Raw genomic sequence first — 18,946 nt, forward strand, 5'->3', positions numbered from 1 at the left:
ATATTGTTCACGTCTTTTCCGGTATTTCCGATATTATTATTATTATTATTTGGATTTTCTGGTGTTGATCCGCACACAGAGGATGACGTCATGTTTCCAAAATCAGCACATAAAATCATCAGAGGCTGAAGGAGATAACGTTTTGATTGGCTGAAGCAGACAGATTAACATTGAGTGTAACGCTTCGCGATGACGTCACATGTACGGTGAAACATGTCACGTGTTTATTTCATGTTTTAAACAAATGACTGCCAGGAGGTGTTTTCCTGCTCCAAGGTCGGCAGAAGGGGAGGCGGGGATGCCCTCTCAGTGACGTGATGATGTCACCTCTGACGCCAGATCAGTTACCTGCACATTAGGCTATTTATAGGAGAGGGCTGCATGACTGCTGATGGTAAACTATATTCTGTGACCTGAATAGACTACTAGACTATATATAAATATATATACATAAATACAAAATAATTTTTATACATGTGTACTGAATATATACAATTAACAATGCATTTGTTTATTCCTTGAAATACATAATCTAACAGTGAGGACTGTGGTGCTGAAACATTCCCTGGTTCTGATTGGACAGCCAGGACTGTCCATGGTGCTGAAACACTTCCTGGTCCTGACTGGACAGTGAAATTTCAGGGTTGTATCCTTGCAGTAATGAGGCAAAGTCCTCAGCTGGTCCGTCAAATGACGAGTTTTGGTGTTTACTGTTTAGCACCTGTGATTACATTTGTCTGGTCACTTCTGGTTCAAAGAAATTTCACTACATGTCCCAACGAATCTCAGAGGCCTGTTCATGTCCTTGACCATCAGACTTTTAGAAAGGTTGAAAAGGTAAAATTAAAGGAGTTTTATTTCCTTCAAACTTTTTGTTTCCAGTTGTGGAAGTTAAAATCAGGTTTGAAATAGTTTATTGAGTTTATCTGTTTGAGCAGATCACCTGATAGAGTTGACATTACACAGATACACTTGAGTTATGGCTCAACAGCTCCTTATATGGGCAGCCAAGCAGTGACAACAATTAAGATGAGTCCAAACAGGACAGAAGAGGTTTTGTTTCTGCTGAACTAGCCAACATCTGTCACAATGTGTGTGAATAGAAAATTTCTTCAGGTGGAACATAAATTTTGTGCTGCGTTCAATGGCACGCTCAGGAGGTTGGTCAGAGGTGTCACCAGGTTTTATCCAGAAACTCAAACCAGACTGTCAGCCTATTAAATATTAAACACATGGCAGTCACTGTGAGCCGAGTTACTACTCAGTTTTAGTACTTGTTTTAAATGTCTCTCTGTCTCTCTGCTTGTTTCTGATGTGGATGAACTTAAACACATCTCCACACTGAGATGGGAAGCTGTTGTACGTTCATTCAAACAATCATTATCAACTGAACAATATCTTAGTTGTTGTTAACTTTCTGTTTACAGCACTACAAGCTGCGTTCAGGCCTTTTAATACAGAAGACAACAACAAAATGCTGTTTATTTTTATCTCAGTCACACGTATGTTGATGATCCTTCACAGTAACAGTAACAATAAAAACAATAATAACAATAATAACAGTTGTGACAAGATAAAACAAAACATTTCAGGACTGAGGTGAGTAAAATCAGATGCAAGAACAAGCACAATAATAATAAGACACACTTTACTTTATTGATCCCAAGACTGGGAAATTATTCTCTGCATTTCACCCATCTCTGTTTGAAGAAACACATGCAACATGCAGTGAACCACACACAGGAGCGCCCGGGGAGCATATTGTGGGGTTGAGTGCCTTCACCTCTGACCACAAAACTCTGGGCACCTTTAGTTTTGAGTCAGGACTCAAGAACCGCCAGCAGAGCCCTACCTGAATATCTGAAGCTGCACTGCGGCTCGTAGGGGAGCAGAAGTTCAGAAATATAACTGGGAGCTAATCCATTAAGTCCTTTAAAGGTAATCAGTACAATCTTAAAATCAAAGCTGAAACAGGCTGATGTGATCTTGCCTTCTCGTATTTGTTAAGGGCTGAGCAGCTGTGATTTGTACCAACTGAAATGTAAAAATGTTTTTTGGTTCAAATCAAATTACAGTGATCTGACTGAGTACTAAAAACATGAAAGACCTTCTCAAGAGTAGGCCGAGAGAGACCACCTGATGTTTGAGATGCTCCTCTCTGAACATTTTTCTCAAGTGAAAGGTCGTTGCAGGTTTGACAGGTCAAGATGTTTTTATGAGATAGGGACAGACCCCCCCAAAAAGAATTATATCAGATTTGTTTTGATTTAGCTACAGAAGGTAGCTGAAAATAACTGATAACTAACTAACCCTAACCCCAACCCTTTAACAGCACAGACATTTACATGATATCATTATAACAGTGGTACTAAAGTTTGCCCCAGTGGCAACATGTATAAACAGAATAACAGCAGGCCAAGCATGGAGTCTTGAGGAAAACCACAGGTCAGAGGGGACACAGCGAAGTCAGTGACTACTGAAAAATGTCCGTTGGATAAGTAAGATCTGAACCAGTCCAGAAGAGTACACATGATGCCAACCCACTTTTCAAGGTGATCCAACAGAGTAAATAACAATCTCCTGAATCAGCTGTAAGTAAAAGGTCATTTGTAACGTTGATGAGGGCAGTTTTGGTGCTATGACATGCTTGCAAACCTGATTAAAAATTGTCAAGGATTTTATGATTGTTGAGAATCAGAATTAGTTTTATTAGTATGTGTGCACATACAAGGAATTTGAATCTGATTTAAATATTGCACTCAATGTACTTGCATAAGAAAAAAGACATACAGTTCAATGACACCAAAAGCAAAAGACTAAGCAATAAATTAAGCACTGAAAATATACTATAAATAATGTATACAATATATGATGAGGCAATAAACATTATATAAAATGAACTTTACAATGTGTGTTGACAGTGACAGTGAGATAAAAATGTAGATGTTAAAACTGTTCATTATTTGATGATAAATGTCCAGTCAGTGGATGTTTTGTGTGAGAGTTAGTGACACAGTATGACTGCTAGCTGTTCATCGGGGTGATCGTTGCCATAAAGACTAAATTATGATGCAGTTATAATAGAAATAATGTCCAAACTACCTGTTGTCATTCTGCAGTTAGTTTGGTAAAAGTAAACAAAATCTATGTCATCAGTAACAAATTACTAATATTTTAAAGTAACTGAATTATTTTCAAATGAAAGTAACCACTAATATGTAGCGAATATATCACATTTTTAAAGTAACTTGTCCAACCCTCGTGCAGAACTGTTCCAGTGACATGACTAATCTGGAGCCTGAGTTCATGTATTTTGTTTGTGAAGTAGGACAAAAATTGGTCACAGCTGGTGGAGGAGGCTTTAGTGTGTTGGCGAGCAGGTGGGTTAATTATGGTTTCAATGGTTTTTGACGAGAACTCGAGAAGAAGAGAGGTTGTGACAGTTTGCTGCAATGATGTTGGAGAAATAAGGCGACCTGGCTTCTTTTACTGCATTGTGATCAGTGGACATTAGTCCTTTCAAGATTTTATACGACAGCCCCAGATGTTCCTTTTTCCACTTCTGCTCTGCTTGTCTTTGTGGTCAGAAATACATGAGCTGACCTCAACACTGTCAAGAATAAAGCCAGAGGACAGGGAGCGAGTGGGCCCTCAACTGACAGGGCAAGATTAGGAGATGTCACAGTGTCTATAAAATCCACAGTGTGAGAGCTCAAACTTAATTGATGCCAGCGTGATCAACAACAGCTCTCACAGTGGACATCTTTTTTTATGTGGGCTGTTTTGGGAACGACAGTCTCTTATGCTGAGTGTGGAAGGGCTGGTGTGTGCAGGTGATTGAACCGGGGGAGGAGGTGAAGCAGCGGTGATACACTGCCAGGTAGTGGAAGCAGCCGATGGGACCGTGTGGGATAGTGGTCCAGACTGTCATTTTGCAGAGGGAGGAAGCAGTTTGAGGTGGTGAGCAACTCAGGCAAGGTCTCATTCACAGCTGTACACCGCCATGTTTTCTTTCAGCCTCTGACAACCACTTTCATCCACCTGGAATGAGAAAGTGGAGTGGAACACGTGGCCCTCTCCTGTGTCTATTGCTTGGATGTTTAAGTACAAAATTATCCAAATAACTGTAAAAATGTAAATTAACCATTTTTTCAAAACAGATGTATTAAGGGTCTTATATGATTTTTCAGGTGCTGCAGAAACTGGGAAAAGCAGACGAGACCAAAGATGAGCAGTTTGAACAAGTGGTCATTAACTTCAGAAGACAGGAGGTGAGAGACATCTACATGAAGACATTAAGACAACTGAAGACATTATCAGTACAGATACCAGTGGTAGACCTCACCATGGCCACAGAATCAGCCATCAGAAACAACAATTTGGCAGAGGCCAAACAATGCAGGTTGAAGGTATCAGCCACTCTTTCCAGTGCTAAAGCATCGTCTTCCAACCTCACCTTCTAAGAAAGAAAGTCACTGTCATCACTACAGAGAGATCGAAACGTCACCATTTTGCTGGCCATTAAAGGAAGTTGCACATTGGTTCTAAACACAGCTGACTACCATGCTAAGCTGACCAGTCTACTCAGCTACACAACCACCTATGAGACACAGAGGCAAGATCCCACTGGAAAAAGAAAGTAATCAACAGCCTACTGCTCCTGGAAAAGGAGAAAACCATCGACTGGACACCAATTTACTGCTTGTACTCTGGGGAAACCACTTCTTGCATTTATGGACTCCCCAAGATACACAAGGAAGGAGCCCTGCTCAGACCCATCATCAGCAGCATCAAATCGGTTACTTACAACATTGTCAAACATCTAGCCAACATCCTAGCGCCTTTGGTCGGCAACACTCCACACCACATCAAAAACTCCCAGGGCGTTGCCAACAATGTCTATCCATCCATCCATCTTCTTCCGCTTATCCGGGTGGTGGGGGCAGCAGTCTAAGCAGGGATGCCCAGACTTCCCTCTCCCCAGACACTTCCTCCAGCTCTTCCGGGGGGACCCCGAGGCGTTCCCAGGCCAGCTGAGCAACATAGTCCCTCCAGCGTGTCCTGGGTCTTCCCCGGGGCCTCTTCCCGGTGGGGCATGCCTGGAACACCCTCCCAGAAAGGCGTCCAGGAGGCATGTAATAAAGATGCCCGAGCCACCTCAGCTGGCTCCTCTCGGCGTGGAGGAGCAGGGGCCCTACTCTGAGCTCCTCCCGAGTGACAGAGCTCCTCACCCGGTCTCTAAGGGAGCGCCCCACCACCCTGCGGAGGAAACCCATTCATGATCATAGGTGAGGGTAGGAACCTAGATTGACCGGTAAATCGAGAGCTTTGCCTTTCGGCTTAGCTCCTTCTTCACCACGATGGACCGGTACAACGACCGCATTATTGCTGCCGCCGCACCGATCCACCTGTCAATCTCACGCTCCATCCTTTCCTCACTCGTTAACAAGACCCCAAGATACTTAAACTGCTCCACTTGAGGCAGGAGCTCTCCTCCAACCCAGAGGGAGCAAGCCACCCTTTTCCGGTCGAGAACCATGGCCTCGGACTTGGAGGTGCTGATTCTCATCCCAGCCACTTGGCTGCAAACTGCCCCAACACATGCTGGAGGTCCTGAAGAAGCCAACAGGACAACATCATCCGCAAAAAGCAGAGATTCAAGATTCAGATTCAAGATTTCTTTATTGTCATTGAGCATGACATGTCAATGAAATTTGCATTGCAACCCCCGTGTTAGAAACAAGATAATAAGAAAGATTATGAAATAAAATTAGGATACTAGAAAAACCGACATGCAGAAAAATAATCATAAATGTAATAAAATATACCAGAATGAAAATATACTAAGACAATAAAAATATACTAAACGATAAACAATAAAATATACCAGTGAAATACCAACAGCAGCTGAAATATACTAAAATGTATAAGTGGACTCAGTTGAAACCATGGCATCCTACGCTGTCACTTCACTCTTCACATGCATTCCCACCCTGGAAACAGTAAAGACTGTAAGTTAGCGACTGCTACAGGACAGCACTCTCTCTAACAGAACCAACCTCACCCTGGATCACAGATGTAGCCGGCTAGACCTCTGCATGACACCCACGTACTTCCAGTATGACTTCTTCCTATTGAGGGCACCACAAATACCAAAGCAATGTGTCTGAAAACACAGTCGACACAGTTGCTTACTAAAGGCTACAATAAGCGTTTACAGGCTGTGATACTTGTGGGTGGGAGTGTCACCAAGCACTGACCATGCTGGGTGCCCAACATTTGTTTCATGCCCTTTTCCTTTTTTTATTTTAAAACCATCAAAGATGGAAAGAAGACGTAATGTTTCTTACAATACTAAGGAAATGTGTCATCTTTAACTTAATGCTGTTTGGGAATCAGCTCATCATTTACATGCTATACACTGTTATATCTGATGGTATCTTATTACTCATTCATATACTATACTTGCTGACCGGAATGCTAATATCACCACTTTGCTTAAGACAGTATTGCTCAAACAGATCACCCGTAGTGGGTACTGTCGGTGCACTACTGTTGCTGTAATTTTGAGTTTTCAGTTTAATTTCTCTGTGTAGTTTCTGTCTCATTCTATTCTTATTTTCTTTTATATAATCTTAAATTGTTTACTTCATAACTTGTTTGGACGTATTTCTGTCCTTGCACTGCTGTTACACATTAATATCCCCTGTAGGTGATCAATAAAGGATTATCTAATTAATAAACAATAAACTTCCTCTACAGGAAGGTTTCCCCTCACAGAGGAATTCCTGCTACAGTTAATAGGAAATATCCTTACTGTGTCTCCATACAAAGGCCTGTTTTGATGACAAACACCCAGCCATCATGTTTCATAAAAGTGAAATGATTAATTTAGAATATTTTGGTGTGTGTGTATTAATCAGTACTCTGTGTTTTCTGTCAGTCTGAAGGCTCTCGGCTGCAAAGGGAGATGAAGTCCTACTTGTCTGCTGTTAAAGGTGAGAAAGAGTCTTTATTGTTTTGTCCACATATATCACACTTCATGTATACAGTATAACACATATATAACTTACATATGCACAAAACACATATACTATATGTCATAATTAAAACACATATCAACTTGATATATATAATATACACTTATACACTCCTGACATAACTGTCTTTACACTACTTGTACTAAATAATTCTGGTGCACAGTAAAGTTAATTTATTGATCTGTTTCATATAGGTCAGTCAATCTTCCTTTAAACATATGTGACAAAAGTTAAAGGTCACTATTAAGATAAGAAAAGATAAGATAAGATAAACTAATCCCCACCTGGGGAAATTTGGTGTTAAAGGCAGCATCAATAAAAATAGCAAAGGCAATGGAAAAGATGTTCATTAGCTGACTGTGTTTTTGTTTCTGCAGGGATGCAGCAGGCTTCCATCAACCTGACACAGTCTCTGCATGAAGTCTACGAACCAGACTGGCATGGAAAAGATGATGTCATGATCATTGGGAAGGTCAGAGTCATAAAAACACCAGTATGACAAGACGACACCTGAACACATCATCCAAAGAAGACAGAATGACACCTGAACACAACACACAAGCAAGACAGGATGACATTTGAAGACATCAAATGGGTCCAGGTGTTAGTGTGTCTTCACGGGCAGCTGAAGTGAAACACGTTTTCAACCACAGCGTTCTCCCACACAAGCAAAAAGCATTAAACTTTAAAACTGCATTATTTTCTGTCTTTAAAATTAATTCTCAACAGAAGCCATGTCAGCTAATGTGTAGCGTGCTAATCACAAACACTCATTCTTGGTGAACTGTTGTTTGATAGTTGTTTTTTAACCAGCTGTTATTAAATAATTTCACAGCAAAATAAATAACTAAATAAATAAATAAACAGAATAAGTTATTTTTTTTAAATCACACTTTGCCCTCTGGGAATCACATATCATGGTGATTTGTGTGTCCCTGTGATGTTGGCGACAGCTCCTTGTGAAGTCTTCCAAGTCAAATGGGTCCCAGGTGCCAGACTAACAATGATTCTTAAACCCCATATGGATCAGTCACAATGGAGCTGCAGGAACTTAGTTAATTTAAACACAACATACTTGTGCTCAAAAAGAGGATTAATGCTCAGTGAAGAACCTTGGAGCTCTAATCTGCCTCTATACATGCCAAAGAGCAGTGATTCCTAACACGTCTCTGGGGGTCATCAGGTGGATACCTCCCTTCAACGGTGTTTCGCCTACTTAGTCCTACGACACCTCCAGGAGGCTAGGCGGTTCACACTGCTCCTACACAATCCAAACAGCACTGCCACGTTCAACTGACCCAGGCCTGTTTAGGAGATGCTCCAGGTAGTGGCCAGTACCGATGCTACCATTTAGCTAATGCTAATGCTAACCGCTAACTGCTAAGAAGAAGAAGACAATACAGTTCCGATGCTACCATTTAGTGTACCATTTACAATTTACTGCAATTTGCCAGCTTGGGATAAATAAAGTATATCTATCTATCTTTAGCTAATGCTAATGCTAAATGCTAACCGCTACCTGCTAAGAGGAACAGAAGAAGACAATACAGCTAGATTCACCTATACTGTTAATGTTAACTGCTAGATGCCAATGCTAACTGCTAAGATACTATCATACTACCACTTTACTACCACTTTAGCTATTGTTAGTTGCTACAATGCTACCACAGGCCTAGATGCCACATTTAACTGCCAAGTGCCGCACTACCATCATCTACCCCTGCCTCTCACCAACTGCACCAAAAAAAACGGGGTGTGGGGATGCAAACCCTGGTTCGGGTAGGGGGTAGAAAGTAAAGAGGCAGAGTCAAAGATGAAAGTAGGGATTGGATACAAACCCTTGTTCAGGTAGGGGGTAAAAAGTCTAGAGGGTGCTGAGGGTGGAGGCCTAATCCACAGACTAGATTTAACAGCCTCTTCTGACATTTCCTTCAAGAAGCAAACGAAACAGGAAAACAACCAAAAAAAGAACAAAAAAACAAGCCAACTCTGTATCTTACAACACAAACTTATCAGGAACAGGGAGCCAGACCAGCAGTGGAGCTCAATTCTAGGTGATCTGATCTGGTGACCAGGTCTTGACCCCAGGGACCTGGTTGTCCACAGCACAAAAAAATAATACATGGAGCTGCTGCCTTGTAGTTCCATCACCCACAGCAATAAGCTTTGGGGTTGGGACATACAATTATAAATTATAAATTAACGGTATTAATTAATTAATCATTACTAATTCTGTATTAATTAGTAATTAACTGTACAGAATACATTTATTAATTTTTAATGTGTTGCTTTTACAACATAAGTTGTTGTGTTTTTCTTGCAGGACTGTGATGCATTGTGGGAAGACTTCCATAACAAACTGGTGGACTCAACTCTGCTGAACCTGGATGCGTACCTGCAACAGTTTCCAGACCTCAAAGTAATAAACAATTTGACTTTCGCTTCGAGAATCTTTATGGTATTGGTGGTTCATCATCTTAAAACTGTATCTTTATGACATTTCAGACTCGTGTGGCCAAACGAAGTCGGAAACTTATCGACTATGATAGTGCTCGTCATCATGTTGAAACTCTACAGGTGTCGGGGATGAAGAACGATCGCAAGATGATGAAGGTGAGTCCACTCGTCTGTGATCGTGTTGGAGGTTAGAAATTCAGAAGATAAATTTCCAGTTGTTATATACCACTTGTGCATGTCTAAAATGTTCACACCCGTTCAGGTGTTGTATGAAGTTAATGTAATTAACCCCTTGATGCCTGAACTTATTTAGAATTACAAAAAATAATTCTTTAATAATTCTTTGTGTTTTTGCTTTCCAATAGATCCTAAATTAAGAGGAGTTTGTTATTTTTTCTGTAGCACATACAATAGATATAAATTTAGGTATGATGCAAATTAGCAACAACAGGCATTAATACTTAAATGCAATAAAAATACTTTTTTTTTCAAAATTCATCAATTTGCATCATAAAAGCCATTCAGAATTCATTTATTTCATCAAAACAGCCACAAAATTGGCTTACAACCATTACATTGTAACAACAACACAACGGATGTGGTTTTCACTTCGACCGATCCGATGACAAACCAGTGCTTGCAAAGGTTCCTATGTGTGTGTTGAATATGCACAAACCGGCATTAGAGGAATGCAGCGCGATTCGGCTGCAATGTGGATTAAAGCGGTATGAGGCGAATTTGCATCAATCGACGTTAAGTGGTTAAAACAGACTTGTTTTTGTTGGCAGGCTGAAGATGAGTTGAAAAAGGCTCAGAGAGTGTTTGATGAGTTGAATGTTGGTCTGCAGAATGAACTGCCAACTCTTTGGGACAGGTGAGTCAGATCACAAACACACCTGTCTGAATGCATCATAATACGCTTTGTTGCTGAATACAGGAGTGATCACTGGACACTACAGTGTGTAACTGAGGGTAACTTGTGTAACTGAGTGTAGCAGTGTGTATTTTAGAGTAACTGTGTGTAACTGTGTATATTTCTGTACAAATGTGTGTAGCTGTGTGCAGGTTTGTGTAAACTGTGTAACATGGTAACATCACAAAAAAAACCAAAAACAACTAACAATGAAAACCACTCCGGACGGAGGAAAACGTCAAAGGCCTGCTGGGCTCCGGGGTTTCAGGACTCACAAGCAGAACACAAAGACTCTCCAAACTTAAAGCGAGCATCAAAAAATACAAACTAAAGGCTCTTAGGCTGAGAGAGACAAAAATGCAAAAAGGCAAAAATAAAAGGTGAATCGGCGGGGGTTAATAGCTCAGGGTAGCAAGACAGGATCACAACAAGGCACGAGACATACTAGACAATCTGGCACAGGACAAAGGGAGACGCGGACTATAAATACATGAGGTAACAATGAACAGGTGGAGACAATCAGGAAGTCAAGGGCCTGAAACGAGAGGAGAGTTAGGGTTTCACAATAAGACAGGAAGTGCATGACAAGACTTGACACTGTGAACAGACACATCAGCAGACATGACGAGACATGACAATACCCCCCCCCTCTACGACAGGTTCGTTTTGACCACGTTTCTGCAACTCTATGGTGGCGATCAGCTGCTGCCTTCATTCTGGCTTGGCTCCTAAGCAGGATTTTCCGAGCCGATGCCCAGATGCCCAGATGCCAGATGCCACCTCCTGTTCATTAACCTCAAACGGGGGCGGCTGGTAACGGTAGATACAATGGAAGGGGGACATGCCTGTCGCAGAGGTGGGCAGGGTGTTATGGGCGTATTCTACCCGTATTCTGAGGTTGTCACTCCACGTGGTCTGGTTTTGGGAAACCAAGCATCACAGGCACGTCTCAAGTTCCTGCTTAAGTCTCTCGGTTTGGCCATTGAATTGGGGGTGGTAACCAGACGTTAAGCTCACTGTTGCCCCAATCATCCTGCAAAACTCACGCCAGAACATGGAAATAAACTGTGGTCCTCTATCTGAAACAATGTCTTTGGGCAAACCATGAATCCGGAATACTTCTTTCATGAGCACTTCAGCTGTTTCTCTGGCAGAAGAAAGTTTAGGCAGGGCAATAAAGTGAATCATTTTAGAAAAGCGATCAACTACTGTGAGGATGGTGGTATTACCTCTGGAGGTGGGAAGTCCGGTCACAAAGTCGACGGAGATATGAGTCCAGGGTCTCTGAGGCTCATCCAGGGGTTGTAGGAGTCTCATGGGGTTCTGTTTGGGTGTTTTATTCATACAACACACTTCACATCCTTGAACATATTCCAAGACATCCCTTCTAAGCGTAGGCCACCAAAACCTCTGTCGCACCACGAATAATGTGCGTTTAACCCCTGGATGGCAAGTTAGCAAAGACGTGTGTGAACAACCAGACGCTAGGGCATCCCGCCGGGGATTCTTTTCCCCCATTGGCCTGTTGCACATAATTTTCTATCTGCCATGAAACTCCACCCACCACACAGTTCAGTGGGAAGATGGTTTCTGGTTCCGTGGCAGCTGGTTCCGGTTCATACAGTCGGGATAAAGCATCTGGTTTGACGTTCTGTGACCCTGGTCGAAACGAGATGGTGAACCGGAACCGGAACCAGCTGAAGAACAGAGCTTGTCTAGAATTAAGTCTTTTGGCCTCTTTAATATATTCCAGGCTTTTGCGGTCCGTAAGCACCACAAACGGGTGTTCAGCTCCCTCCAACCAATGTCTCCACTCTTCTACCACTCTTTGCCATTTTTACGGCTAGCAATTCCCTGTTCCCCACATCATATTTTCTCTCAGCCGGTGCCAACTTACGTGACAGGAATGCACAAGGATGAATCCGATTCTTGGGCATTTCGCTGAGATAGGACTGCTCCCACGCCTTCATTAGAAGCGTCCACCTCCACCACGAATTGCCGTTGTGGCTTGAGAACAGTGAGTACTGGAGCCGAGGTGAAGGCAGATTTCAGCCGCTGTAAGGAGATGTCTGCCTCTGGAGAAATTTGCGAACCCTATGAACTGCTGAAGTTTTTTTCCGGTTAGTGGGGGTGGGCCAATCCGCCACTGGACTCACTTTTTCTGGATCCATTTGGATCTGATTTTCCTTGATAATGTATCAGGAACAAAACCTGTTTAGTGTGAAACTCACATTTCTCCGCCTTCACATTGAGATGATGCTCTAATAAACGGGACAGTACTTGGCGAGTGTGGCGCTGATGTGATTCCAAATCTGGGGAAAATATCAGGATGTCATCCAGGTAAACAAAAACAAAGTCATTGAGGAATTCTCTTAATACAATGTTAACATACCCTTGGAAAACGGCAGGGGCGTTGGTTAGTCCGAACGGCATGACCAGGTGCTCAAAGTGTCCGCTGGTTGTATTGAAGCCGGTTTTCCACTCGTCGCCATGTCGGATGCGGATGAGGTGATAGGCATTCCGGAAGTCGAGTTTGGTGAACCAGCTTGCCTGTTGCAAAAGTTCAAATACAGAGTTCATTAAGGGTAATGGATCGCGATTTTTTACTGTGTGTGTACTAATTTCGTTAAGAGGGCTCTAGTCAATACAGGGTCAGAGTGTCCCAGAGTGTAGTGTCGTAGCTTTTCCTCTGGACTCAGCTTAGCTCGACCTATCTGCATGGGCTCGTCGGGACCAGAAGATGGCAGTGTTGGAGTGTGCGGGCGACCCTGCGGGGAAAGAGCATGCTGTCCCTCCATACTTCCGGGTCGTCGTTTCCATCCCTCCATACCCGGAAGCATCTCCCTCCGGCGGTCCCTCTCGTTTTCGCACAATCTGGAATCTATGCAGACTGCAGTCAAAATGATGGATTCCAGGTCGGGTGGCAATTCCAACGGGGCAAGCTGATCCTTGATGGGATCGGACAGTCCGTGGAGGAAGGCGTCATTGAGAGCTGGACCATTCCATCCGCTGTCGGCGGCTAACCTGCGGAAATCAATAGCATAGTCCACCACCCGGCTGCGCCCTTGTTGTAAACGTAGCAAGGCCCGCGACGCTTCTTGGCCTGGTGACTTGTGATCAATAATATCAGTTAGCATCTTGGAAAAGAACTTCACATCATGACACAGTACAGTTTCTCTAGCCCACTCGGCAGTAGCCCAAGCCGCTGCTCGTCCAGTGAGGTGGGAGATCGTGAAGGCAACTTTGCAGGCTCGGTCTGATACGCACCCAGATAGTGTATGAAGTGAAGGTACCAGAAACGAGCGGCAGTCTCCGGAGTCTGACGATGGTGGGCGCGACGGCAGCAGGCTCGGCAGAGATCTGTTTTCAAGTCCTGAAAACTCCACAGTGCTGTCAGCCAGATCCAGACACGCCATCCCGGTGCCCTGCTGCTGATCAGCGGGGACTTCAATCACACTTCTCTTTCCACCTCTCTCCCAACATCCACACAGTATGTGTCATACGAGGGACAATACGGCACTGGACCTGCTGTATGCGAATGTAAAGGACACTTACACCTCTGCCCCCTCCTCCACTTTGGGTGCTCTGATCACAACCTTGTTCATCTGCTTGTCCAATACACACCCAGGGTGCGAAAGGAACCTGTGCAGAAGAGGTCTGTGAAAGTATGGACTAAGGAGGCTAATGAGAGACTGCGGGACTGTTTCCAGACCACAGACTGGAGCAGGCTCTGCAGCTCTTATTGAAATGGCATCGACGGCCTCACGCACTGCATCAAGGACTACGTAAACAGCACTGTGCCAACTCAGAGGTTTGAGCTGAATGTTTACAGCCAGCTGAAACAGTGTGGTCGCAGTTGTGACACGTCATCTGTATCTGCCATCAGTCATGTATTATATGAAAGTCTACAGATATATATTCTACATCACTGGGTGAACTATGACAGTCACACAGCTATTGAACATATAGAGTTCAGTTCACCTGATTCGTACATGTTTGCACTTTGAGGACACTGATGCAGCTGAAGGAACACATATACACAATGACAGGACCACAGCTGAGATTTAAACCCAGAATCTGACACATACTGTCACACAACATTAACAAAAATATAGCCATGTCTAAACGTTAAACTGCTTAATTGTGCGTCTGTAACACTTGTTATTGTTATTGAGCAATATATTAATTGCTATACCAAATTACTAATTGTCAGAAGACTAATAATTTGTCTCTCAGGAGAGGAAGTGTGCTTAATCAAGGACAACACAAGTATGCGGTGCTACCAAATAAAGTTTAGTGAAATGATTTGACATACAGTATTTACAACTTTATACAGAAGTGCCCTTGAAAAACAAGAGGGTTGACACATGTGGCCGCTATGAGCGTGAGTTCATTGGGTTGTGAATTTCAGTCCTGTACTCAGTCCATACAGGTCTTACAGCCCAATTTAGGATGCAATTAATTTTCCCAAACACACAATGGGATTCACGAGTCCCACAGAGTCCACAAGAGTGTTTATGTTGAAGAAAGGGGAGAACGTGTGTGTAATGGGGATGCGAGTGGCTGCAAAGCCTCCTACCGGACACCACAGACGTGCCTGGGAGTCAACCGAAGGATGTTCATGACGTGGAGGAATCATAAACAGTTCACAGGCTTTTCAACCTTGCAGGTTGCCCCAGCAAACCTGGCCGAATCCATTGAATTATTAAAGCACAGTGTGATGGTTGAGTAATCGCAATGAAGCACCCGCAGCCTCCTCCGAGCCCCACTTGTCTTGTGCCGCTAAAACGCCACTACATTTATTTGCTGTAGCGCCTGACTTCCGGGTGAGTGTGCGCAAATCATGGGACTTGGAGTTTTATTATGGAAACGGTATGAAATATATACCCGGGTGACACATCCTTTTCTGGGTGAGAGATGTGACCCTGACAAAATATTTATAAAATCTAGAGTCTGTTTTTTCACTTTCATATAAAACATGACATGTAAATCATGAGCTTAACATGCACATGGCATTAGGGAAGGAGCTTTGTGAATCCATACAGAGAAAAACAGCAAAATATTTGTCTGAAAATTACACCGGTATATCAATTCGATCCACAAACGTAAAGCTTTTGATTTGGAAATGTAAATATCGGGAACACATCTGGAAATTTTATATACATTACAAAACACAAATTGAGAGGTGTTTGTGTGTGGATAGTAAAATATTTGTGGATTATACTGATTGTATTTGTTTATTTTTGAACTGTGTGTAACTGTATATCTGTGTCTGTCTGTATACTACTGCATATAACTGTGTGTGACCATGTGCAACTCTGTGTAACTCGGACTCGCAGACTTGGATTTTATTAGTTTGTCATCTGACTGACTCTCCAAAGACTTTCTAGCACTACTTCTGTCTGTTTTATTGGACTTCATCTGTTGTAAAATCTACAGAGACCCAGCTAGGAAATGTCCAAGAAGCAGATGAGTTTCTTAACCAATGTTTCAGTCATCTGGAGAATAACAATGACACATAATAATGATCTTACTTGTGTCTTTCTTGCTCTGCAGCCGGGTTGGCTTCTACATCAGCACCTTTAAGAGTGTGACAAATCTGGAGGCTAAATTTCACCGCGAAATCTCTCTGGTGAGGAGACATCAGCATACACAGTAAAACAATAAAAATGTTTTAGAGCTTCTTTGAATGTTAAATAATCCAGAGGAACATTCATACAGACAGACAACAGCCCAGTTGCCAGAATAAAATTCCTGCAAACCACATACATTAAAATAGTTTTCTAAGTGTACAATTAATGTTTCTACCAAGTGACATAGTTCAGATTACTGGTACATGTATATGAGCTGAGTTTCTCAGGAGGAGGAGGATGGAGGTGGCCTGACAGCTCAGTGAGACCGCCAAGCAGCAGCACACTATTTAAGTCATATTTGTGGCAACAAACTGTTTTCAATGAGGCGTCGAAGCATTATTGAATCGTGTTTGTGCTGACTTAGCCGGGCATTTTATGCCAAAATATGATCCTTTCCTAACCTTCAAACTAAAAGAAATGTAAAGTTTGAACATATTCATTGTTTGCAGAAACGTGCAATGCCAACATTTATTCTGGCGATTGGGTTGCAGACCGACTGTTTTCAGTCTGAACCATCACTGACATCAGCTGAGCAACCAATAGGATTAGGGAAATTGTGTGACATCACATGTTACCTGGGGAGAGGTGTTTCTGTGGATGTAGAGTGTGGTGCTCAAATTTATGCAAAGGTAAACTGACTCGTTGTTGTTCGACTTTGCTGTTTTTATTATAGAAGGAAAATAACGAATCATTGTTCTGACTCTCCAGGTATGTAGGCAGCTGTACGAGGTGATGACCAAAGTGGGCGAGCAGCACTCTGATAAAATGTTCACCATTCAAGGAGCACCGAGGTCTGTATGAGTTCTGGGAAACAGTTCAACTTTTAATTTTGAAACAGAAACGTCTACTTTGTTTCTCAAAATATTTTATTTACTAGCTTGGCTAGTGACTGTTGTGAATAGAGCAGCTGACAACATGGGAAAGACCATGTGACTGCTTGGAAAGACAGCTGACAGGAGGGAAAAGACCCCACAGGTGCTGGTATGGGCTAGCAACCCATGGCAGCAGTGGCAAGCCTTAACCTTGCTACAACCAGACTTAGCTACAACCAATATAAGGAAAATACCCCAAGAGTCAGCGAGAGCAGGGGTGGAAGATGACTCACAGGTGGATTGCATGGTAACGAACAGGATAACGGATATGACTATGCCTTGGATACATGACTCAGTGAGGGATGGGGGCACGGACCCATCTCTTAGGGCCAGAGGTAGCAGTACTCAGGTGACAGGGAAGGCAACTAAGGAGAGCAAAAGTTGTGCAGCAGAGGATAAGAAGCTTCAAGTTTGCCCATGTGGCTGGCAGAAAATAACATCAATCCGAGGCCTTAGAACTCATCAGGGAAGGAGGAAGTGTTTAGCGGTGGAAGGGCAGAGTGGCCGCATCGACCAGTATTTCTTGAGAAGTCAGTCGAATCAGTCGGATGAAGTCCAGCGACAGGTAGAAAACCACAGTTCGCAGGATATCAGTAACACTATCCCTGGAGAGGAGGAGGTACGGAGAGGGGATGCAGTTGGTGTTGAGGGCAACAGGCCAGCCAAGGAGAGAAGCATGGAGCAGAAAGCTAGAGTTAAGTGGCCGAGGGCTAATGATAGCAAAGAGTGGGAGGCAGTTGATAGAGATTTATCAGTCATATTAAGCAGGCTTAGAGGAGATGTAGTGGAGAAATTGGATAAAATTGGAGATGTGATCTACTCCTATGGTCGAGAGAGATTTGGGGTGCTTGTCAAAAGGAAAGGCGAGAGGGTGCAGGTCGGCAAGTCTAGGCGGCAAAGAGAAATAGAGAAGTTAGTAAAGGAAAGGAGGCAGTTAAGAAAGCAGTGGAGGAAGGCGACAGAAGAAGAAAGGGAGGGAATTAAGGTGTTGCAGGAGGAACTGAGAAGCAGGTTAGCAGTACTCAGAAGGGCAGAACACCTTAGGGAGAAGAGAAAGAAGAAGGAACGTGCAAGGTCAGCATTTTTTAGGAACCCCTTTAATTTTGTGAAAGGCTTGTTTAATCAAGAAAAAGGAGGGCAACTTAAGGCAACGAAATCAGAGATTGAACAGTATTTGAAGTCGACGTATTCAGATTCAAAGGAGAATAGGAACATAGGTCTTCCACCTGACATGCCACCATTAGGGGAAGTGGAGCAGGAGATGGATGTGAGCCCACCTAGGTGGAGAGAAGTGGTGGAGGTGGTTAGGCGTGCAAAGGCTTCTTCGGCCCCAGGGCCTAATGGAGTCCCCTACCGTGTCTATAAGAGTGCACCTGGCATCTTAAGGACACTATGGAGATACCTGAGAATAGTTTGGGAGAAACAAAGTATTCCAAGAGCATGGCGCAGGGCAGGAGGTGTCTTCATCCCTAAGGAGAAGGAGTCATCGGACCTTAGCCAGTTTCGGATGATTTCTCTCCTAAATGTTGAGGGAAAGATTTTCTTTAGTATCGTAGCACAGAGGCTGGCTAAATACTTAGAAAGGAATGGTATGATAGATACGACAGTGCAAAAAGCAGGGATACCAGGATTTGCGGGATGCTTAGAGCATACTAGCATGATTTGGCATCAGATTCAGACAGCTAAGAGGGAGAAAAGAGACTTGAATGTTGTATTTTTAGATCTGGCTAATGCGTTTGGGTCAGTGCCACATAACCTTATTTGGAGTTCCTTTGACTACTTTAAAGTGCCGGAGATAGTTGTTAACTTGGTGAAAGCATATTTCCAAGACATCAGACTGTGTGCAAGTATCGCAGAGCTCACAACAGGCTGGCAAAGATTGGAGGTTGGTATTATGGCAGGATGTACAGTGTCCCCGCTAGCTTTCACAATGGCTATGGAGGTAATTATTAGGGCTTCCAAGTGGGTCGTAGGTGGAGAGAGACGGCAGAATGGAATGCGTCTTCCACCAATTAGGGCTTATATGGATGA

General features: G+C 43.1%; 1 protein-coding gene across 6 annotated transcripts in view; it reads left to right on the plus strand.

Annotated features, from left to right (window-relative positions):
- amph (amphiphysin) overlaps positions 1-18,946 on the plus strand; it is a 38,989-nt gene that overhangs the window by 279 nt on the left and 19,764 nt on the right. For all 6 annotated transcript variants that reach the window (XM_041948528.1, XM_041948531.1, XM_041948532.1 and 3 more), the window contains exons 2-9: positions 4,191-4,271; positions 6,944-6,998; positions 7,418-7,512; positions 9,364-9,459; positions 9,546-9,653; positions 10,286-10,371; positions 15,967-16,042; positions 16,752-16,834. In XM_041948528.1, the coding sequence (XP_041804462.1) occupies positions 4,191-4,271; positions 6,944-6,998; positions 7,418-7,512; positions 9,364-9,459; positions 9,546-9,653; positions 10,286-10,371; positions 15,967-16,042; positions 16,752-16,834 (680 nt within the window). The remainder of the gene's footprint in view (positions 1-4,190; positions 4,272-6,943; positions 6,999-7,417; positions 7,513-9,363; positions 9,460-9,545; positions 9,654-10,285; positions 10,372-15,966; positions 16,043-16,751; positions 16,835-18,946) is intronic.

The sequence above is a fragment of the Chelmon rostratus genome, chromosome 12, assembly GCF_017976325.1.
Source record: "Chelmon rostratus isolate fCheRos1 chromosome 12, fCheRos1.pri, whole genome shotgun sequence".
Classification (NCBI taxonomy): domain Eukaryota; kingdom Metazoa; phylum Chordata; class Actinopteri; order Chaetodontiformes; family Chaetodontidae; genus Chelmon; species Chelmon rostratus.